Source organism: Dermacentor silvarum, chromosome 1 (assembly GCF_013339745.2).
Source record: "Dermacentor silvarum isolate Dsil-2018 chromosome 1, BIME_Dsil_1.4, whole genome shotgun sequence".
Classification (NCBI taxonomy): Eukaryota; Metazoa; Arthropoda; class Arachnida; order Ixodida; family Ixodidae; genus Dermacentor; species Dermacentor silvarum.
The window spans coordinates 26,236,378-26,261,097 of NC_051154.1; the positions used below are offsets into that span (position 1 = coordinate 26,236,378).

General features: G+C 49.9%; 1 protein-coding gene across 1 annotated transcript in view; it reads right to left on the reverse strand.

The window, feature by feature from the left end:
- Nucleotides 1-24,720, reverse strand: part of LOC119458381 (cyclin-dependent kinase 14) — a 138,664-nt gene that overhangs the window by 77,674 nt on the left and 36,270 nt on the right. The window contains exon 2 of the mRNA XM_037720219.2: nucleotides 18,187-18,273. Coding sequence (XP_037576147.1) covers nucleotides 18,187-18,273 — 87 coding nt within the window. The remainder of the gene's footprint in view (nucleotides 1-18,186; nucleotides 18,274-24,720) is intronic.

Consider the following 24,720-nt stretch of genomic DNA (forward strand, 5'->3'; position numbering starts at 1 on the left):
AAAGGCGGGCGCGACCGGAAAGTTTGACCCCACGCTGATAGGGAGGAGGGCACGCATACATAGAGCGAGACGTCCAAAGGTGCGCCTCAAGAGTGCCTGTAAAGCGAAGCCGGACAAGCAGAGAGGGACCGACCTGTGGCCGCCGAGCGTCGTGGCGTTGCTGCGGTCAGAAGGTGGCAATGTGTGGCCAGGTGCGCGCGCGCGAGCAGCGCTGCTGCACAAGGCGGGGGAGAGGAGAGCCCTCGAGAGCCGCCACTCCAATCTGGCAAATGCGCCGGACAGAGTGGCGCCACGGCCAGACGGCGCCGACCGCGGATCGATGGGACTCACCTGGCCACGCACGCCACTGCCGCACACACGTGTACGCCACAGTCGCCGGCTGGCCGGCACATGGGCCAGAGACCAGCCAGGACTGCCCGTTCGAGCGGTTCGGAACTGTTCGGCGTCAGCAAAGTTCTCGACGCGTTAAATGGCCGTCTGCTATGTTCTCTGGGCAGAGATATATATGCGAATAATTTCAATGGCACCTTTACTGCTCCCCATTCGAATGCTCCTGCTCCGAATTTACTCTCAGGACGCTCGCCGGGGGACGACAGCGCCAGACGCCAGGAAAGTAGACAGTCGGCAGTGCTTCCACGATCACCCCTCGCAGGCTCTGCACCGACGTTCCTCGACCACCCTGAACGGAAGGTGCACCGTTTTCTGCACTCAGCCGCGCCTAACGCTAACACACGTCCCTAGTGCAAGTGACGTTCAAAAGTACTGGAACTCTTAAGCGAATGATAACATCCAAGTTCACTGCATTTCCTAGTTCGCCGTCGACGTAAATGAGCGAATGCACGACAACCAAATGGAAAAAGCATGACCCAGCTGCGTTTATACTGTTTTCATGGCTCTCACGGTAGCGAAAGGTCATCGCTGAAGACACCGACTAAACACAATGAAGGAAGAAAGAAAGAAAAGTGACAACGACGAAGAGTAGAACACTGGAAGTTATCATGAACCACAATTCACGCAGATATTCATTTCAATGATTTAGCTTCTCCTCTCAAGTGGTAACATCACCGCCTCTATAGACATAGTACACACACATGACCAGCAAAAAGCAGGAAAAGGTGTCTTGCAGAATAGATTGCGGCCTACATTCTGCGTATAACGACATGTCGGTTGAAGGTAACATTTATTTGACATAGCTGCATGCACACAATCAGCGAAGGCAGAGTGTACGTTCACGCACTTAGTTCACCAAGCAGGGCGACTCTATCGACACATGTTCCAGCACAATTCCAGGTAGCAAGTCATATTGTAACATTTCGTTGAAGCGAGATATGTAAGAAGCGATCAGCTGGGCGAACAGTAGGTTAAAACGTACTAAGGCATCAGATACCGCAAGAATCTGCATGGCCTCCAAAATGGCACTTGAGACTCCCAAGGTTGAACGTCGGCCGCAAAAAGAGGGTTCCACTCATACACAGTCCAAAAGGCGCTTCGGCTCACAGTCGAAGCAAAAAAGGTGTGCAGAAACCATCGACGATGATTTCAATGCAAGCTGTATTAGAAAAGAAGCTGGCCATATGGTCCTTTTTTTATGAATTTACCAGACCCGACGACATACGAACCCTCGACTAATTAATGTAAGCTGAAAGCTATGTGCATTTATTAAAGGAATGAAGGAGTACATTTTTAAGGATGTTTAGCTATAGCGTTTGTTTCATTGCGCAATTCCGTAGAGAAGAGAGTCGTTAATTAACCAGCACGCCTGATTAAAGTTTGCACCTTTTTTAGCTTATCTTACAATAATCGTCAACTACCTTGCACGCGTCTCCCGCTGCGGGCCCGGTATACTACCAGGGCACGCACGGCATGCGCGTTCTCAACGTGACAAAGCATTCTTGACAGGAAAGTGGCGAGAGCAGGCGCTTTCAAGAAAGAAATGCAAGCAAGGCAGACGACGATTATTGTTCGGGGGCAAGATACGCCCCAAAGCGCGTAAGCTTTTTGTAGAATGTATAAGCCGATTCGTCACAAAGAAAGGATCAAACTATAGGAAAAGAAACATCGCCGTCATCCCATACATCGTGGTTGTGGTTATCTATTCAGTGTCGCATGGTTTAAAAAATGTAGGCTCTCGTTTCGGCATACAAGTGGTCCTCAGTGCACAAAAAAAAAGAGAAGAAAAAGTCGCCTTCAACGCCGGCGTTGAAGGCGACTGCCATCGTCTCCCACAGACGCGACAAAGGAAGAGGGCGGCGGTAGAAGAGCAGCAGCCTACCAAAGCCCCCGCTCCACCACAGCATGCAACTTCAGATGCCCAACAACTCTCGCCCGAAAGCCCGAGCGCCTCAAAGAGCTAGAATAGTCTTCGTTCGGCGACGAATACGTTCCGCAACTAGCGCGTGCTTCCCGCGCAACTCGGTTGCGCGAGAGCCCGCGCCCTTTGCATCAGCGCCTTTGTGCCGGCGGCGAGAATCCGACCACGCGAGCCAGATAAAAGACATTCGCCTTGCGAGACGCGGTTATAAGCTTTCGAACGTTCAGCGCGACCGTAGCGGTGAGCACGCCGGGAATGCTCCGTCGCTGCTGCCGCGGCCCCGTCACGCGAACGAAACTACAAGCACACTGAGCACACAGTGGCGGTGACGTGGCGGCTGAAAGGGCGCGCAACACCGCGTCGATCGAAGGGGCCGGTGGCGTAAGCCCGTGGCTGCCATTTAAACTCATCGGGCGGCGACAGTGCCCCCAAACAAACAAGTGGGCAGCCACGTTCGATCGGCCTCGCAAGTGGCGGCGGCCGTCGCCAGAGCCGGTGAGGCGCCGTGCGACGGCGAAGAGGCAGCGAGTACGCCGGTGGCGTCAACCTCAGGCCGGCGGAAGCTATACGTGCGTATATATACTCTGACTGCGAACTGGAATGATTGTCGTTGCGGCGTGGACAGTTGGCACGTTGTCGGACGTAGGCCCGATGTGTCGTCGGAGTTGTTCGCATTGTCGGACTTCTTGTGGAACGAGGAAAGACGAGTCAACGAGATGGCAAAAATCACACCCACAAGAAAGGCTGCCTAGGTCCGATCGTCTCCTGGAAACACCAAGAGGACGCCATAGCCAAGATACCTTAGAAGGGTAAACTCTTATGCGAAGAGATCGGAATCACGGAAGGGAACGAAACACCAAACGCGGGCTGCAACCATAAGTGCAGGAGCGCACAACTCCTGCTATAGAAGTTCTCACAGATTACACACACGAAGGCAACGGAGATCGGTTTTCGGACTGGCAGCCGCGTGTGGCAGGCAGTTCAACCAGCGCACAGTCCCGTGGCGAACATGGTGCCGGTCATTGACCTTTTCCTGAAAACGTGCGCACTGCATGCTCAGTAAGTGGGGCCACATTGTTCGCCTGTCTGCACCCCGTGGAGCCAGCAGGAGAAACATTTTAATAATCAAATTTCCCGTGCTTACGCAAGAAGCGACGCAGCAGATCAATGTGTGCGACTAATCAGTGAACCATGTAGAGACACGGCGAAAAATATCCGTTGATTTTGGAACAGAACCAGCCAACTACGGAACTTTGGAAGATCTTCGTACGATTCAACACGATTACACAGACCAAGCCCACAGATCAATGTAAAAATGATAACAAGAGACGCTGGCTGGAGGTATCCTGAATTTATGGACTTGGCAGGCGGCGCTGGCAACAATGACCCGGCCAAAATTCAGCTTCGGCTGCCCGAATCTATCGACCTGCGTTCGTCACAATTAATTCCGTCCGACGCAGTTCTAGTGGCATGCCCGGATGCTTTACCCCTAAACTGCAATGGTTAACAGCTTCCGTTGTGGCATTCGCGAGGCTACTAATAGCGTTTTGGCCACTTGTAAGCGTCGCGTCGTACTATAGTGCAAGATAGCAGAAGCCAATTGACATGGAAACCAATTGCCAGAAAAAAAGTCACTTCAGAGCTCATTGAGTAGTGCGCAGTGCTGATATCAATGAAACCCGGTGCTTTCCAACAGAACCCCGGCACCAAACCAGCTACGAAGGCGGTGTTATATATCTATAACCTCCTCCAGCGACTCGACTTCATGATTCCCCACCTGGTCTTTTAACGATTTTAAATAAATTCGTTTCAATCTTGTTTATTTTCAAGGTGAAAGAAAATATGGCCCCCAGGGATCACGATCTGAAGTGTTGTCCACTCGGAGATGAAAGTCGCAAAGGTACAAAAAAAAAAAAAAAAAAACGCAAGCACGCTAAACGTGTACGGCTGAGGAGCTCACGCTGACGCAGTCATTCCGTGGTGTTTAGAGGGCAGACTTTAGTCAGGCGCGCACCTATAGTGACCAAAGATGGTCTACCGGAACGAACCAACAACGCACGCCAAGTGTCCGACAGAAGCAACGGAAATGGGCGCGACGCGACGAACAAGGACCAGCCACTATCCACTCGGGAACACGGCCTCAAAAGTTGAGTGTGCCCCACACTATGGCAGCGCCTACGAAGACCGCGGCGAATGGGCATCGGGAGCTTTGGCGCCGCGGAGGGCGCGGCTGAAACGACAGAGGTCGTGGCTCGCCTTCCGGACCACGAGTCCATATATCGATTCCCAAGACGGGTAAGTGGCAGCGAAACGACGTGGCATCTGCGCGATGCGAGCACGCGAGGGCAACCAACAAGAACTGGATCGAGTTGGTGAGCCCCCTGCTCGCTCTCCAGGGAGAGGCGCGTCGTCGGCGCCGATCCGATTACCACGCTGGCCACACGAAAGCCCGCGCAACGGTCACGTTTCGGACGCAGCCGAGCGAGAAGGCGACGACCACACCAGCCACGAGTGACAGGGGAGCCTTCATGCAGGGCTTTGGGAACGCCACTACGCGGCATCTGCGCGGGTAGAACTTCATCCAAGCAAGATAGAAATGTTACGTCAGAAACAGAGAGACAGGGCGAGAAAGAACTCGATGCGTGTGTTCGTATGCGATTTCGAACGCATAAACATAAAAACATGTATTGCGATCGATAAAAGAACAGCCTAAGACATCCTGTCGAAGACGACTCGGCGTGTGAAGCGGTGTGGTGTAACTATGCGTACGATGGTATATTTAAGCGTGCACAATGTGGCACATGGCGCGGTCACGTTCCATGAATGGGTTCTACAGGCGGTGACAACATAAGAACGGTGCGGCAAATACCCCGCTCTACAAATCAAAGAGGGTTTGTATAGATGCACCAGCCAATTACTTTCGCTCATTACTGTAACGTCAATGCGAAGGAAAACTTTTCCCGATATCAGCGTCTCTGGGGGACTATACGTTTTGGGGCGCGGGGACACAGAGGGCCGGTGCAGTGCTGCTATCTGGGCGGAGCTGGTACTGAATTCTTAGCTTTATCGAATGTACTGCGTCCAATGGAACCTGATTTCATAAAACCAGACAAATTAAGGGGATGGTAATGCTGCCCCTGTCCATACAGAAACAACGAAGCACAGGAATGTAAAGTATTAAAAGCAGTGGACGACAATATTTTCAGAGGAGTTTCCCGTTAGAACTTTACAATGATAGAGATATTACTGCAAAATAAGAGTTCGACCAGAAGTCGCACACAAGCTTACTCAGAAAACGCTAGATAGAAGAGAACAGCGCTCGTCCTTGTCCTCCGAAATAATATTGACCACAGCAACGCGCTCAGTGCACGAGTTCCGTCCCATCGCAGTGCGGCTGCCAAACCAGCGACCTTGCACTCAGCATCACCGTCATAACCACCGCATCAGGACCGGTAATTTTCATAAATTTGGTTAGCTATGCATGACTGACGGTTATCTGCATGTATTTAAGGACGTACTGCAAGGAGAATTAACGCAGAACGTCCCAAGATCCATGGCTTCGAGAGTCTTTACACTACTGTCAACTTCAGTAGCATAGTTTTTTTTTTTTTTTCTGTTCTGCTACTAACACTCACAAAATACGAATTTAAATGTTACTTTTGGGCGCATAGCCTTTACTGGCCAATCGACAAAGTCCTGTCGGGGACATCTCAAAGAGAAACGGAGCGAGACAACCAAAGGACACCGAGAGTTCCCGAAAATTCGATCCGCGCATCTTTCTACTGTTCCATGTGGGAAGCCTCTACAGAGCATGCCTTACTAAAGGTCGCTAATAGGGGTCGACGCGCCTCCACACACACGCCGGAAGAAACGTCTCGCGCGGACACTGAGCAATATGCTGCCACGTACACAAAGAGCGAACCCACTGCACTTTTTCCCAAACGAACGCTCGAATTAAGCACTTAAAACTGAAGCACTAAAACTTCGATATCATTGAGCAACTTGAGATGTAGAAAGAGATGATCGCCTATTGTGCAGCATAGAAAGGTAAGGTGCAAACGCGGGCCGATTACAGCGTAGATTCTTCGGAGGGCACAAGGAAGTGCGCATTGCTGAGAGGGCACACAGCGGAGGTCAGCGCTGGTGCTGTGTGCTCTCTCACGGCCCCAGGCTTTCCGCCATAAATTTAGGGGCGAAACGGGTCACACATTCCCTGAAAATTAATGCGGGTCGCTTGATCGAACTTGCATGCTGAAAATGTATACTGCGAGCACGCGGACAAGCAAACAACGCAGGAGAGAACGCTGTGCTACTGGTAACATGCTTGCCAAAATGCAACCTCATCCGTGGACAGGAAGGGCGCTCTTGCTCTTCTTACCCGGTGTTACATCTCAAGTGGTCAACGAGGAACGTTCTTGTTCAGTAGACCACAAAAACAAGGAAGCGCTTATACAGCGCTGCAACCTTGCTACAGTTGCCGCCACAAATAAATGAGCAAGATTTCGAAGGTTGAGCCACTGGCAAAGCTTCGTGTCCCAAAGCAACGCCCTGGCTATGAGAGAACGCGTAGTGGAGAGTTCCGCATTGATTACCGCTCTTTGGGACTCGTTGACAAAATTTTAAAATTAAACTATAGGGTTTTACGTGCCAAAACCACGATCTGATTATGAGGCACGCCGTAGTGGGGGACTCCGGAAATTTGGACCACCTGGGGTTCTTTAACGTGCACCTAAATCTAAGTACACGGGTGTTTTCGCATTTCGCCCCCATCGAAATGCGGCCGCCGTGGCCGGGATTCGATCCCGCGACCTCGTGCTCAGCAACCCAACACCATAGCCACTGAGCAACCACGGCGGGTGGGACTCGTTGACGTCGATCTACATTAGGATGTTGAAGAGTGAGGCGCAGGCATAGTGGTAGAAGAACATGCGTTGGAGCATGGCGCCAAGAACCGCGCAATACCTCCGTCATTTTCGCATTAGACTAAATATGTATAGACCCTTTTCGCGGAGCAGTTTGCTCTAAAGAAACGAGATGGCGTTTTCGGCGGCGCGCCGCACGTAGCCCCTGAGCCAAAGCGCACGTATACGAAACCATTACCGCTCCTGCCCTGCTTCTGTGCGATCATCTGTCAGAAATGCAACTGGGTTTCACTAACGTACTCAGCCCCATTCATTCTGCAAAATGTGGAGCGGTGGAGTGAAGACGTGCGCAGTATAGTTGGCTGCAAAAATAGTGACTGGCATATTAAGGAATCAAATGAATCTGCCCGTCCAAGTTCAAGGCATGCTGCTACATAAGGACTGCCCTTCGCGATGCACGGCTGTCCTCGAGGATAAAAAAAAAAGTTCCCTCATCCGTCAGCGTTGTATCCCTAACCTCCAAATAAATGACTTCAACCACAGAACGTCGGCAAGAGTAAGTACCGTTCTTTACACAGTGCTAACGGGAGTAGCGCCGCTTCCTGGCATAGTAAGTTTCTCGCATCATTATCTACACACATACACTCCAACTCACACGCAAACTTGCGCCCGCTCTATCGCCAACGTATCAAGTTAACTGTCGCACACTTGAATCAATGCGCCGAAGCGTGAGTCGACGGCGACTGCACCGACAGCACACGCATGTTCGGAGCTGTAGGTTTGCCTCAAGTTATTACAAAGCATAGAACATCTACGTTACAAGCTTTGTGCTCAGCAAGTACAAATTTTTCGCGACTGAGCACACCCGCGAGCGATTAGGCAGAAAATAAACAATCGGATAGTGACCGCATCTTTACCGAGTCAGAAACGTGACAAGCCGCTGCTTGAATGTGTTAGCCAAATAAAGAACGATGATGATGAATAAACTTCATTGTACGAAGACTGGTTTGGTTAATCACGGGTGGAGCCCTCTTGTAGAGCCCCACTGGCCGCGGCGGCTCACCGGGCCCGGTCCAGGGTCGCCAGTTGGCTTCCCAGTGCCAGCTCGGAAAGCCGTGCCTCACAAGACCACGTTGTGAGTGTCTGTGATGAGCTCACCAGCCTGGATACAGCCTGGGCTGGGCGCTCCGTACACTGGTAAGTAATGTGTGTCAGTGTGGCGGTGTGGTCGTTCCACCAGGGGCATACACTGGTTGTGTATACCTCTGGAAACTTCGCGTGCAATCTTGATATGTGCGGGCATGTGTTGGTTTGAAGGCGGCGCCAGTCCCTGGCTTGTTGGCTGCTAAACTTGGGATGTGGAGGAGCGCACTTCCGTCTGGTCAGGCGTTGGTCCTCCAAAACCTGCCTGCTGGTGGTGGGATCTTAATGGTGGTTTGTGAGGGGCCTCGAAGAGTGTTCTGCGGCTCGGCCAGCAAGTCCGCGAGCTACGCAGTCGGCCTCCTCGTTGCCTTCCAGGCCTGTGTGCCCTGGGCACCAGACGACCCCGTGGTCTTCAGAAAAAAACACAAATATCCTGATTTAATTCATAAGCGGAAACTTTGGACAGCTTGGAATAAATTTTTAGCCCCACTTTTAGTACAAGCCCGTATGGAGCTCCTGCGTTTCCCAGGGGGCGCTGCGAAAATGGTGCTAAAAAGCGCCCTCAATCCGAAACTGGGTAGTACCAAGCTCGGTCGTCTGCTTCGGAAAGCACGTTTACAATATGGACCCGCCACTTTCGGTTGTGTTGTACCACGGCTTGCAGCGAATATCGAGCGCCGAAGATTTTTTCAGGGGTGGCACGCTGCGTAAAGGCAAGAAATTATGCAACACCGTATATGTGTACGCCGTTCAAGAAATAAGCGGCGAAGTTTTAGCGCGGTGTCAATCGCAAGTGAAGCGAGTCGCGTGCGAAGTTGAACTTCAGGTAAGGTTTGCACGCTGCTATATTCAGGCGCACAAACGCGATGAAATGCTTGCCTATAAATGAAGTCACATCAGCGATAAGCAGACATCACGTGTACGGAATAGCTCGAGCGCACGACGGTACGCGCCCGCCGCGACGGCAGCGGTCTTTCAGCATGCCGCAATGTACGAACTGCTCGAGCGCACGATCGTATACGCGCCGCGACGGCAGCGGTCTTTCAGCATGCCGCGAAACGGCGGGACTCCTGCAATCTTTGTTGATTGCATGCCGCTAGACAAGTAGTTATGCCTGCGCTGTAGTAGCGGCCGTCTGTCCCTTTAGCAACTGATAAATAACTGATGCAATGCATATGAGCTCGCAGTAACGTACGTACGTGCGAATCGCGCGCTGCAGCGCGAGCTCGTGCGCTGCTCGCTTGATGTAGCTCTTAATGACAGCGCTCGAACATCGATGTGCAGTAACAAATACTGCCTTGGTGCGCTACGTTAACGTATTGGCTTGAGGTCAAAGATGATCACATTTAACTCTCGAACCTGTGTTGTTCGTAGTGGGGATATAGTGAAGTTATCCAGCGCGCCCGACGCTCCGCTGCGTGAGGCCTTGAAGGAAAACGGTAGAATCTGATGTTGGGATTCAGGCCTTCTTGTTCATGGCAGCCCACGACGCAGCAGTAACGACGGTGACGCTTTTTCGAGGCTGAGCTAGGTCTCTCCGGATAGGTGTCGCCGATGTCTTCTGCTTCCAGCATTAGACAGTTTTAGTTTAGCGTGGTTACCGGAATAGCGGGCGTACCGGAATAGCGGGATCGAAGTGCGCATGCGCAGAACGCTAACCGACCCATACCGTTTACCGTGCGCACGCTATTTCTCAGAGTTAACGTTACCGTGTTAGCGTGGTGTACGTAGTGTACGTAAAACATGGCGGCGGTCCCGGTCGCCCGCTTCGAACTGAATTTGGCGTTGTTTTTGTAGAATTCACTTCGTAGCAAATGACTGCGTAAACGGCTTTTGCTTAGTCTCATGCCGCTTCGCCGAGAGAGTGTTATGGCTAATCTTGAGGAATTTTCGAGATCGCTTCTCGTTTCGAACGCGCCTAAGCCTAACGAGAGAATTTTTTTTCTGAGATGCGAGCGCCATCTGTCGCTAAAGTCGGAAGATAGGCGCGACGACGGCATATGGCCTCTGAGATGGGAGGATGTCGGAGGCTATGGTAGACAGCTTGTACTGCTTGTCTGTTTCGTTGCAGATAGACGGACATGTGAAGTAAAAATACAACGCGCTCCTGGCTTCCATTGCGCTGCCTATCGTACTTTCCGGACGCACACACACATAGAATTAGGTGCCCTGTGTATGCGAAATTCAAAGCGTAACTGGAATAGCGTCCCGCACGGAAACTACGCTATCACGCTATACTAAAACTCTCTTTCTGCAAAGTTCGTTTGCGGAACGGTAACGCTATTTCCCGTAACCCCGCTATTACGCTAACGCTAAACTAAAACTGTCTATTACGTCCCACGGCACACGTAGAGGCCGTTTTCGTTAAACTATAGGCTGCGGCCAGCTCGCAACGTGGTCGGAGTGGTCTGTGAGAAGTGATGAGCCTTTTCGCACTCGAAACAGGGCAGAAAAAAGTGCGAATCGACGCAAAACTCGGGCTCGAAACGTGCTTCGCCACAGCCACGGCTCAGTACTACCCAAGCTGGTACTACCCAGATGACGTTTTTCGCCGCCACCAGGCGCCGCTACTATACCTCAAACTCCAGCTCAAGACGCCCATACGCTGCTCGCGCCGTTGGGACAAAGCGTAATGAGCTCCGAAAGCGCTTACATGTCTTCTGAAGCTGTGGCCAAAGCTTCGTGTCTTCCACCCAGTCACGGTCTTCGATATCCGCCGAAACACAGGTATGCAGAGCCGCAGCGGCGTCACGCACAGCCATTGTAAACAAGGAGGAAACGGAGGCAGTTGAGGCAAGCGATGGACGCGTCACCACGTGATCAAACATGTCAGCGCCCACGGGATCGCCGTGAAACGGGTCAATAAGTCGGTGCTTCTCATCTATGTGAAACAAAATATCTTTATTGCAGCACTTGTCTACGTAACGCATCACGTTCCTTTAAAATCCTTTAAAAAATCCTAGAGTTGTTCATAAAGAAACTAGTTTCTCCTACAGCAATACACAACAATAATTTCATCAAAAATAGCTTAGCCCTTCTATAGTAATTCATATTTAATTGTAGCATTGAACACATACGAGGTGGTATCAAAAAGTTTTAAAAAATGCATTATTTATGTTCATTCAAACACTGTCATCTTCGAAATAGCGTCTTTGTGCAGCAATACAGCGCTTTCAAGGTTCCTGCCACTTTCGAAATAACTACTGGAAGTATTCTTTCCTGTACGAGTAAAGCACCTTCTGCGATTCGGTATTGAATTCAGCAATCGTGTCAAAACGACGACCTTTGAGCTGGGTTTGTAATTTTGGGAAGAGAGCGAAATAAAAGCGCGAGCCAAATCTGACGAGTATAGGGTGAATGTGGAAGAGAAACCATATATTGTCTCCGGCGAGAAACTCGCGTTTTGCTCTCTGACAGGATGCATCCATCCAGCCCAGATCCATCCTGCAGCATCCATTTAGCCCGAAATGGTCCCAGATCGGGCCGTTTTCGCGGAACGTCCTTTCTCAGAAGCCCTACAATTTGGCAGTAAGGCTCACTGTTCAGTCTGGCTACTCGGGACGAATGACTCATGAACAATACCGGGAATGTCGAATAAGACGATGAACATGCACTCTGTTGAGCCCAGCCTTTTTTTTTTTTTTTCCGGTAGTGGAGACGACGTCTCAAGGTCGTACCCATACACCTCAGTTTCGACCCTAGTGATGATCCTCGGCGTGAAAGACAGGTCATTCGTCAGGTTTCAGTCGCACTTATTCCGCTCTCTTCCCAAATTCGCCGCTCAAAGGTCGCCGCTTACCGAATTGCTGAAATCAAGAACGAACGGCAAAAGGTGCTTGACTCGTACAGGAAATACTTCCAGTAAATATTTGGAAAGTGACAGGAACGTTGAAAGCTCTGTATTGCTGCGCAAGGGGACTACTTCAAAGGTGGCAGTGTACCATATGCACATAAATAAATTAATTTCTTCAAAACGGAGCCAGTCTCAAAACTTTTTGATACCACCTCGCACTGCCATTCAACCTTCACCTCAGTTAAATTGCGGGGTTACAAAGCTGCACAGTGGCATATAAGGGATGCTGTAGCACTCCGGTTTAATTTTAACCACCTGTGGTTTCTTACCGCGCACCCAAAGCACGGTAAATTCAATGCGCCTCCTGTTAGCTGAGACATGTTCTACGACTGACGATGCTCATACCTCAGCAAGGCGTTCTAAGCTGAATTTGAAGCTCAATACAAATGAGAAAAGCGGAATCCGATAAGATTTTGAATCATTCCTTCTACCTAATGCTTGCATCGTATTTTGGAAGTCACCCGCCGGGGTTGCTCAGTCAGCTAAGGCGTTGTGCTGCTGAGCACGAGGTCGCGAGATCGAATCGCGGCCGCGGCGGCCGCATTTCGATGGAGGCGAAATGCGAAAACGCCCGTGTGCTTGCGTTGTAGTGCACGTTAAAGAACCCCAGGTGGTCAAAATTTATCCGGAGCCTTCCACTACGGCGTGCCTGATAATCAGAACTGGTTTTGGCACGTAAAACCCCAGAAAGAAGAAAGAAGTATATCGGAAGTCAGTAAAAAGCAGTAGTTCCTTCGAGACGGGTAATAAGAGAACTCCTTTAATGCTAATCCGGCGCCAAACATACCATGTGCATAGATTTCAAAAATTATATTCCGTGGTTTTACGGGCCAAAACAACGATTCGATGAAAACCTAACAAAAACGCAACGTGGCTAACTTAAGGTGCACAACGTTTTCTGGGGCTCAAGTTTCAGGCAGGCGAACCTTCCACTAACTTTCCAGGCAGACTGCTCAGCCGCCATCTTGATCGAACAGAAAAGTGGCCTGCAACGTTTAAAAAAAAATTAAATTATAGGGTTTTACGTGCCAAAACCAGTTCTGATTATGAGGCACGCCGTAGTGGGGGACTCCGGAAATTTGGACCACCTGGGGTTCTTTAACGTGCACCTAAATCTAAGTACACGGGTGTTTTCGCATTTCGCCCCCATCGATATGCGGCCGCCGTGGCCGGGATTCGATCCCGCGACCTCGTGCTCAGCAGCCCAACACCATAGCCACTGAGCAACCACGGCGGGTCTGCAACGTTTTTGAATTCGACGCCGTCCTCATGAAGCTGTATTCCTTGCCGACTTTCGTCAGAATAGGAACGAGATTTTAATTTGACGCTGTAAGCTTTGCTGTATATTTAGCCGTCTATATGGCGAGCACAGCAACACATCCAATGACATGATCGAGCGTCTGCCAAGATACCACGTACGGCGTTGCCTGTTCTGTCAATCGCGTTATCCATTGAATAGCACGCTTTTATTGTATGCGTCTAGATGTGGCGACGGAGTAAAATATCCATCTAGATATAATTTTTTCTCTTAATTTTCTCTTTTCGTTATGTGCGCTATGCTGCATATATTACACAGCCCGAATGTGGAGCACGAGAACTATTTCTCTCAGCGTTCAAATCGCTAGAAGGTGGGGAACCCGAAAGCACTTCGTGGATTATAAGATAAAAAGCATTCAAGAATTTAATAAACTTGGACATACACTGTTAAACGGGATTCGATCCCGAGGTCCCGGGATCAAATCCCGGCCGCGGCGGCCGCATTTCGATGGAGGCGAAAGGCAAAAACGCCCGTGTGCTTGCGTTGTAGTGCACGTTAAAGAACCCCAGGTGGTCAAAATTAATCCGGAGCCCTCCACTACGGCGTGCCTCATAATCAGAACTGGTTTTGGCACGTAAAACTCCAGAAAGAAGGGAACTATCTTGGCCGCTCTAGTTCCAAGCATTGAACCATCAAAACAACGGCAGGCCGTCATTTTGTAAGGCGTACACCACGACGTACTACACACGGCAGCCAATCGAAGCGCGTTATTGTCACGAGCAATTTTTTTTTTTTTTTTTATGCGGTATTCGTGCCTCTCTCCTTGTTCACGGCGATAGAAGCGTCTTGACGGAATGACACCGACGGCTTGTTAAAAATTATAAAAAAACATGACCTTTAAAGTGACCGCTGGTTACAGTGTGCACTGTCGAAACTGAGGCCACGCTGGCATGGTGTCACTTGGGCCGCTACCTTTTCTCCACGACAGAAACCTCCCAGTGCACCAACTGACATTTCTGCGTCTGTGCTAGGATGAGATGGTGCGCAGCAGTAGTACAGCACACCATCAGGTCCCGTTTCGGTACGCTACGAGGCATTGGTGCTTTCGCTCAAGCGCACTGTATACGACCGGATTCCCGGCGCGCTCGGGTGGCATTCGCAGCTGCGGTTCGCGCTATCTGCATGTGCACAGCAAGGTTTCAAACCGGTTCTGCGCATCCGCGGCAGTGTAGAGCTAGTATCGAGACTGTCAGAACCAGATTTATAGCCACGGCCACGGATGACCGGTCCCGGCACCAGGCACGATATAAAGCGTCCGCATCACTGCGCATGTATCATGACGCCCAGCAGCACGGGGCTCCGAACAGCAAAATCTAATAACTACATTGCCAACGAAGCTCTGACCCTACATTACGGTCCGTCCAGAAAGCACGAGTCGGACGTGCCGGCGCTACAGCGAACGTATTTCGATGTTAAGCATAAGCACATCGAACAAGCCCCGCGCGACGCATGGTTGCCACGTGTAGACATGTTCGCTTCGGCAAGGTTAGGTTGAACACCGGTGAATGGTTATGCGTCGGCTCTGAGGCGCTTCCTGAACGGTACCATACAAGCCAGTCGGTGAAAAGGAGGCACGGATGTAATGGACACGCTGACGCACAAAAGATATCGACTGCCAAGAGCCATGGATACGGCACGCAAACAAAAGACGCAATCCGACCGTGGGAGAAAACGGGGACCTGCATACGAAAAATAAATCAATAACTGAAACGGCCTTGCAGCAGGAGGAAACAAACGAATTCTAATCAAGAGTCCGCGCGCGCATCAGTGCGATCAACGGTGCCCCGTTCATCAGATAAGACACAAACCCTGAGTCACGCGTGTACTATACATGGCTGTCACAGTCGCCACTGCGACGTTTGGATCCATGTGGTGTTTTCATGAACGACTCGCATAAATAGAGGTGAGGCGAGGGTCGTGTGTTACACCTCCTGGCGAACCGACTTCGCTGCGGAGCAAGCCGTTCACATGGCGTCAACATATACCGGTTTGGAGCCAGCAAGGTTTTACCTGCCCGAACTGTACGCTTGACAACTTATAATTATTTTTTCTTTCTCGCCCGTGCGTTCACAAGAGCATAGAAACAGAGAACCAGGGATCAAGGGGCACACTTTATTATTTCTACTGTACATTGCGCGTGCGCGTGCATGCGTGCCTGCGACCTACCGTGGCGGGTAAAAATGTTCACGGACAGAGTAAACCAAGAGTTCTCAGGGAGTGACACAAACGTTGTCCTTTGCATCCTGTACACATGGGTTGCAGAAGGAAATGTTCCTTGCCAAAATAAAGCTAGTGAAGAGCTTAGAAGCATCTAAAATTCGTGACGAGCGTTCTATCACACAATGTCAATACGTCATAGCATACAACCACACCCAGCAACTGGGCACCCAACAATCGGGGCAACACATCGAAGGTCAATGAGCGAAGCTAGATAGAACGCATTACGCGACAGTTCTAAGGCGAGCGATAGCGTCTCGACATGGCGAATAGGCTCGCTTAAGTCTTCTAAAAGCACGAGATTCTTGCGAAATACCTTTGGAGAGCCTGACCACATAAAGTCAACAGACAATGAAGCCAAGGAAAGCATCGGGGAAATTAGGTGTGGTTGAAATTGGAATGTAGAAAATCATGAAGAAAAGGGAGATTAAAGTGGACTAAAATATAACTTGTCACCGGCGGGAGCCGAACCCGCAACCTCCGCATTACGCGTGCGTTGCACTAACAATTGTGCTACGGCGGCGGCCATCAATCCGTCCACTAACTTGGGTATTTATGTTTACTAATGTTTACTTGCTCTAGGCCTAGGAGTGTTAGCCAGCGCCACTCAGAACCATGGTGGGCGGACTACGGATATTATTCAGAAACGCCTGCAGGATAACTGTACGTTAGACGAACTTATCTGTCGATGACATAGTTCTGCTTAGGTTCTGCTTGAAGTAAACATATTTCACGTTTGTCCGAACCATATATCACCAGGTAGAAGGCGTCCCGATGGGCAGTCCTGTTTCTGTAATTGTGTTGCAAGCTGCGCCATGCAGCGCGCAGTGACGGCCGTAAGTCCGAGACGCGCGAAAAGAAATTATCATCATCATGAGTAATAAAATGAAAAGATCGCGCGCACTTCCGGAAAATGCTGGGCTACGATCGCCCAGCTTCGCTGTTTCAAGCGTTGCACGGCCGAGTGCAAGGTTAAGCGTTTTTTTTTTTTTTTTTTTTTTTTTCTGATGAGTAAAGCCAGTGATAAAAAAAAACGTGTAAGTATGAGTTGCCCTGGCTTTTGGAAAAAGTTTTTCAAAGGAAACGGTAGAATCACATTTAGTAATAACTAATTAGTACGGTAATTAATTAGTAATTGCTTTACTGGACTGTCCACAACTGAAAACTTCCACCAGCAAAACAAAACGCTAACATTGGGTTTCCAGCGCTTAAAATCAGAGTTTTTAGGCATAAAATTCACCGTATCAAAAAGACACGTTCGGCTTGTGTCATTGACACACGCAAGCCTGTTTCGATAGCTGTAAACATGTCTACAGCGACTGTACTCGCAGAGTCCTTTGTTTTTGACAGCATGTGACGAGAACTGGCCGTCCCATAATTCTTGCCCACAGGGACCGCTCACTATCAGGAAACGCACAATGTTACCAAAAGGTCACATGCCCGCACGATGCAGACCTCCTAAGGGCTAAGGGAAACCTGATGAAGAGCCACGACTCGATCCTAACTTGGACTGCAGCTGGAGGCCACGCCAGCGCGTGCCGAAATGAGAAAGCAAGTTGCGCTCATGCATTTCGCTTTCCCCACCACGCCGCCCGAGCGGACCTGGCAAAAAAAAAGATAATAATAATAATAATAATAATAATAATAATAATAACTGCACCTCTTGCCCAGAACCACATGCGCATTACCGGGAAGGCCGGAATTGGGACGCAGGAGCGACGTAAAGGGGATATTTCGGCAGTGCCAACGTGCACGCAAAATTGCACAGCACTTACAAATCTCTCTGCAGCGAAATACATTACAAGATTTTGTAGACTGACGTCTCACGGAGAAGAAATGACGACTCAGCAGTCCGACGGTGAAATAAGGGCTACAAACAATGGCAGGAACGAAATTAGGCGTCGTTCATTACACTGTCGTCGGCGAATGCAGCCATGACTTTATGTGGTGGGTTTCCGTATTTTTCACAAAACTGTGCCAGTGGTCAACAGCCTCCGTCTGAGGCGTCGCATCGGCAGGCGCGCGAAGATCAAGCACGAAGCGATGCCGAGGGGAATGTATAGGCTTCACGAAGCCGTCCAAAGAAATGGGTGCATCGGTACTGCGAACAGCACGACTATAACGAAGACGGCGACTAATGACGGCATTGTTATGAATGCGATGGCTTGAGATTCCAGTAGCTATATGCGATTTAGCTGGCAACAAGGTTAAGTGTCGAAGCCACGAAGGCAGCCGCAGTTTGTGTCAAAGAGGAGAGTAGGGGGTGGAAGGGGGGGGGGGGGGTTAAAGGGGGGCGAACACAAGCGCCCGTCTCCGTGTTCGTGCGTTTATGACGCGCTGTTTTCCCACTCCTCGAGGAGGAACAAAAGTTTATTTCGGGGGCACTCGAACACCGACAGAAAACAAATGAGGACGCAGCGTGCGCCAAACTCAGAAACGAAAAAGAAAAGAGAAAAAGGCACCAGCCTTTTCCGTCACTCACAAAGTCGTCCGAAGCTGCAGCTGAGTCGCCGCCGAAGCCGCTGGATCCGACTGAGCCCAGAACTCCGGTCCTTGAGAGCGCCGCCGTCTGCGACAGAAGAAGAGATACGCACGGCGTTGAACGAGGGCGGCGCGCCATCAAACCAACGAAGTACGCGCGCGCGCGTCGGGGAACGAGGGTGCACACACACACACACACGCTCGCCTTCAGCAGCATGCAAACGCCACACTGCATAATGCAGAGGCGACGTTTCGCCACTTACGGACTAAATCTGCTCTTCGCCAAAGACGCGTGCGCGCGCGCATACAAACCCAGAGAGATCTCGCAGGGAAGCGCGCGCGAACGCGTATACCCCACAGTGGTGCACGTGCCCAAAACTCAGCGAAGTTCCGCGCAGCGCTGTGGCGAGGCCGTGCACTGCGCACGACAGAGCGGAGAGAGCTCGGAAAGCGTATCACTCCGCTGGCTGCGCATTCCAATATACGCTCAGCCTCAGCAGCGAAATCAAGTGCGACTGAGGTCTGTCAACCTGTCAGGCACAGTGCACAGATAGAGTAACAATGTGGAATAATACGATAAATAACAGTGGAAAGGAGAGAACGCGCCGAACAGCAGCAGCGGACATGCTAAATTTTAATAAAAGGATAAACAGAATAGGAAAAAAAAAGTGGCACCCAAACAAGCGCACGTTTGCTGCTGTCGCTGTCAAACTGTCGCGGGACAATGCTACAGGTGTCACCCCGGCTTTGAGCTCCAGTTTCCGTACTGCGCGGCCATCAGTAACAGTAGCGGCGCGCTGTTTTCGCTTCGAAAGTTAAAAGAATTTACAGGGCACAGCCAAGCTCACAACTGTTCTGCGTTCGTGTAAATATTAAGGTAAGAGCGTATCAGTAGGTGCTTTTATAATGATATTCAAAAAAAGGCGCACACATATTGCCAAACGTATTCAAACGTGCACAAAATGAATTTTTTCACTACACCAAAAACACGCTGTACATCTTCAAAGGCACTAACTACCGCACATGTTTAAACTGGAAGTTGAGTCAAGCCAGACGCACTACTTTTTGAGGTTTCGAGCTCGCCATACACAACCCTTGCTCACAATGGGAGCGGCTCCACGGAGTAAACTTGTTCAACTTATGAACGTATCTTTAAATTTTCTGTGGAATATTTGATTACGATTTTTTTTTTTTATGTACCGCAATGTCTCTCCAGCCGTTACTTGATATTACACGAAACGTTCGTGCATTCAGCACCCAGTACTTAGTTATAAGAAGCAATTGAAACTAAGTTAGCCCAAGCCTTCCCTCATCCGCACCTCGGCGCACTCAAATTGGCTTATCCGAGAATCGAATAGCCGGATTCCAGTAAAGAGGTGTATCAACGCTATAGGACTTCTCTTCACCACACAGCTCTCCTCGGAGACCCGGATCAAGCAGAGTAGGCAAGAAACGATGTATCCAAGGCACCTACGGCGCAGCGCTGTCCCGAAACTACACAGAGAGAAAGAGGCGGCACGCGCACGAGCACGCGTAACCCGATTAGGCGCGCGTCACACGGGCAACGCCGCACGCGCAACCTAATTATTCAATGAACTAAGTGCGGCGCCGCACCTCTTCGCAGTAATGGCGGCTGCCGTCGCTCGAGAGACGGCTGCGCAAAGGCAGAAAAGCAAAATCAACAGGGCGCATTGTGGTGCGCAAGGCACGAGCTCGTTTCGACATTACCTCGCCTTAGACAATCGGGCCACTGCGAGAAATGGGCGCGCACCCGGAACTGAACTCACTGTGGAAGCGCGACGAACTCGAAAGAACAGTGAAACGCAAGTCAAGGGTAAAGTGGGAGTCCATTCCGTTTTATTACTTTCCTTTTTTTTGTACGGGCCCTGCATTAATTACTGATGCCGAATACGCACACACAAAGCGAAAAGAACGAGCGCGGACTCCAAAGGAGGAGTCAGTCTTGGCAGACTTAACTCTATAGGTGCGTGGAAGGTTGCCTATCCTACTTTCTATAGTCCGTTCGAATTAAAAGTACGCAGGAACGCAGTCCAGTCAAGGGTCGACATAAGCAAGTTCGTATTTCCCGTACTTGTACTCTCATTTTCTACTGCCCTTGCAAAAGTCGTCCAGTGACCCCCGACGGTTCAAAACACAGCTGCGGTATCAAGGTCATAAAAACAGAGAGAGAGAAGGAGGGGGGCAGTGGCAGACGGCCGAGGATGAGCACGAATACCGATCACGTGTGTGGCGTTGTACCGCGTGATTGCTGTTTAATGTATTCTTACTTATCGCTGCTAGCCACATTTCATTGCTCTATTGTTTCAATATGTATCGTTTCGAACTCATGTACCGCGTCCAATTGCAGCGCTGCTTATCGCCGCTGGTCTGTTTTGAAAACACACTAAGAAAACACCTGTCGTGCTGTGTACTCTCGGAAAGGTCGAAAAGGACGAGAAGCGCAAGGCCAGGGGCACGGGAACTATATTACCGCCTGCGAAAACGGTATACGCTTTCAGTCACCCCGCCGCAACAACGCCAGGCAGCGCGACCGTGAAGGCCCCAGAGAGAGAGATAAATGAGATGAGAAAGGCAGGGAGGTTAACCGGAAGGTAAACATCCAGTTTGCTACCCTACACTGGGGAAGGGGAGACAGAAAGATAAAAAAATGCACACACCTAGAGAGGGAGATGAAAAAAAAGAAAACACACACACACACACACACACACACACACACACACACACACACACACACACACACACAGCACACAGGAACTCAGGAGCGTCACAGTCGTTCAAACAGGTCGCTTGACCGGAGGAAATTCAGTAGCGCCCTCGTCGCCTTCTGCTGTGAAGACCGTATCAGTCGGCATTCTAAAATCGTCTGCTCAGAAAGCGGCCGGTCGTCGAGGCGTGCCAACTCCGTTACGAGCGACTGTCTCTGGGAGCTGTAGCGGGGACAATGACACAGGATATGTTGGAGTGTTTCCTCGCTGCCGCAAGTATCACAGGCAGCACTGTCGGCCATTCCGATGCTACAAGCAAAAGCATTCGTAAAGGATACTCCAAGCCACAGTCGGCAGAGAGCAGTTGTCTCGATTCGAGGAAGTCCAGATGGAATGCGTAGTCGGAGGGATGGGTCCAGGCGGTGCAGTCGAGTATGTTGGAAACCAGGTGTGTTCCACATGGCTCGTGTGAAATCACGCGCGATTAAGCGAAGTTTTGTTACTGCATCGGCTCTTGATAGCGGGATGGGTTCCTTCACAGCATTTTCGTGAGCCCTCCTCGCAGCTTCATCGGCCTGTTCGTTGCCCATGATGCCTGCAGTGGCCTGGGAGCCACTGAAAAGTGATGTCATGTCCTTTCTCTGCCAGTTGGTGACAAAGGTGCCTTATTTCCAGCACAAGTTGGTCTTGTGTCCACGACGTAGAGCGGATAGCAGACAATGCAGGGCGGCCTTTGAATCTGTAAATATGCTCCATCTTCGTGGTAAGTCTTCGTGAATCATGTGAAGTGCGCAGCGAAGTGCAGCAAGCTCCGCCGCAGTCGACGTTGTCCGGTGAGAAGTTTGAAACTGAAGGGTCACAGCTTTTGCGGGGAAGATCACAGCCCCTGTAGATCCGTCAAGAGTTGTCGAGCCATCAGTGTAAATGTGAAAATGGTCCTTGTATGTCTCGTGCAGCATGAAGAGAGATAGCTGCTTGAGAGCTGGGGACGAGAGTCCTGCTTTCGTTCGAATCCCTGGTACCGAGAGTCGAACTTGTGGACGAGCCAAACACCAAGGAGGTGATAGCAGTCTCTCGGCAGGCGTATAATCTCGAGGGAGGCAGTCACGGTACGCCGATATCGCCTGGCAAAAGGAGGCATTGGGTCGGTCATTCGGCAGAGTGGCGAGGTGATGGAAAGGGGAGCGGGCAATGTGCCTGATGTGTGCTCTGAGCACTTCCAATGTCATATGAGTTGTCACTGGGTAATCTTGAGCTATTGCAATTGTTTCCGCTGTCGATGTGCATCGTGGCAATCCAAGACAAACCCTTAGTGCCTGCGCCTGAGCACTTTCGATTGTGCGGATGTTGCTTCTGCAGGTATTGCTCAGTACAGGTAAGCTGTATCTCAGATATCCGAGAAACAGTGCCCTGTATAGAAGGCCCCAAGTATGCGTATAAATCAGGAGAAAGTGTTACGTCGCGCCATATTTCAGTACATGTGTGAAACACAAATTCTCTCACTCGGTAATGGATGAAGAAATGATCTCAATGAAATGTGTTGCATTAAGACGAAAATGTTAAGTTACAGTGACTGTTGAAAAATTTTACATAGATAGTTCGAAGATACGGCGTCAGATCATTATTGAGACTTGATTCTTCCAAAAAACATTGCCACGAATTAAATACAAAATGTACGACGACCGTCGCACATTTTTCGAGTGATAGAGCTTCTCTCTCAACTATTTGTGGGGTCTTTTTAAGCATGAGCAGTTATCTTCAATCGTTTATATATGTGTTTTCGTATTTTGTCCAACTCCCAGCAGTCATCACTCTGCACGTACGTCATAAGCGTTATTTGTTGCATGGAGATTCGTATATTGAAATACGGTAGTGTTCCGTATATCCTCCTAAGACCCCTTGTACAATACATTGCACGTCGCCTTCAACAATTTTGAGAAATTCACTCGGAAGTGACTACGCAAAATATTTATTCTGGGTATGAAGTGCGGTGCATGTGTACCTGTAAAGAAGTAGTTTACTCATATTCTTGTCGTCCGCTTTCGAGAAATTTCACACGGAATTGATCTATACATCTGTGTCGTCCCTGACGGCCGAAAGCAAGCTTTAGGCGTGCTTCGAAATCACTGAGATTGCGTGAAAATACCGGACGCGGCAGCAATATGGCAATGTACAGACGTGAGCAGCCTTGTCTAGAACGCGGGAACGGCGGCTTCCGGGGCTCTCCGGAGCCAGCCAGCGACGTCTAACGGTAGTTGCTGGGCCCAAACGTACGCAGCAGCTATAGCGTTAGACGTCGCTGGCGGGCTCCGGAGAGCCCCGGAAGCCGCCGTTACCGCGTTCTAGACAAGGCTGCTCACGTCTCTACTACATGTAGTTCCATCTTCACCTCTGCGTTTAAGCAATGAAATGCAGTTTTTACCATAGCGAAGATGGGGAGACGGTGGAGACACGGAGACGCAGCTTTTGGCATCTAACCGTAGTATTTAAAACTTTAAAATTGTTTTTTCAAGTTCATCACATAAGGTACACAATAAAAACCACCTTGAAGAGCGATTATCTCCCATACTTATGTTCAGGTCTCAGGAAGATATCGCGCAAATTGCAAGCAAAGCGCTATTGTATTAAATATCGAGAAAAAAAAAACGCTAATGCATTCAGGCCATCCCTTGGCGTCATGTTCGTGTAATGGCGGTATAAGAAAAAAAAAAAAAGGTACTTGTCACAGGGTGCATATTTATCCCTTCAAAACAATGGTGTACGATATACGCGTATATATCAGTTAATAAGTTTTTAACAAATTTAAGCATATATATTACAAAGAATTATAATTATTTGCTAACCTTAGGTGAAAAAAAATCACAATTCGTTTCGGTAAACAATAAGCGAAAGAATATCTCCCGCTCCTTCGCCGCAGATTGACCCATAAATCGGCCCTTGGGAATCGGAATAATTTCGCCCACCTGGGGATTTTTAACGTGCCCCCGAAGCATGCACACGAGCGTTGTTGGGCTCCCATCGCAAGCAGCAGCCGCTGCCGGGAGTCAATCGATTGATTCTGCGGGAGGACTGGTTGTTGGGCTAGTTGCTGTTTGCTTAGCGACAAAGACACGCAGACACAAACGCACGTCAGAGGCGTCACGTCGCGAGCGCGCCTGTGACGTGTCTGCTTTTTTGTGACTGTGCCTTCGCGCTACAATATGTCGTTAACATAGATTGATTCGCGCAAATGGGCTCATAGGCGCCGTGCAGCGAATTAAGGCTCAAAACGAATTTTACCCCAAATCAAACAAACTACACCAGCATTTTCCCAATAGAAACACGGTGGCCATGGCCAGGAATTGAAATCGCGCCCTCGCGGTCAACAGAGAGAACACCGCTGCCACCGCGGCGGGTATTTGAATCTGAAGCAAGTACAAGCTGCAATTCAACCAGTGAAAGGACGCGACTACACAAAGACAGCAGCTAAGACAGCTTCCGGAACAATAAAACCAAACCCGCAGAATACCGAATTATCTACAAATCATTTAATGTACAAAAAAATTCGTAAAGCTGCAAGCGCTAATTTAAATATACATTAAAGAGGAAAACTAAGCTGGGTGGTAAGCTGGATTGGTACCATCACGCTCAGCAAATGAGCTACAACGCGAAAGCGAGAGACAAAGCGGTCGCGCGTTGTAGCTCATACTAAGTGATATAGCACACTACACTTGGCAATTTGGAAAAGATGTAACAACGAAAAGCGTGCTTGAAATGCCCGCGCTAGCTCCACGGTGACGTCATGAAATTTGAACAGCATCTCTAGGGGC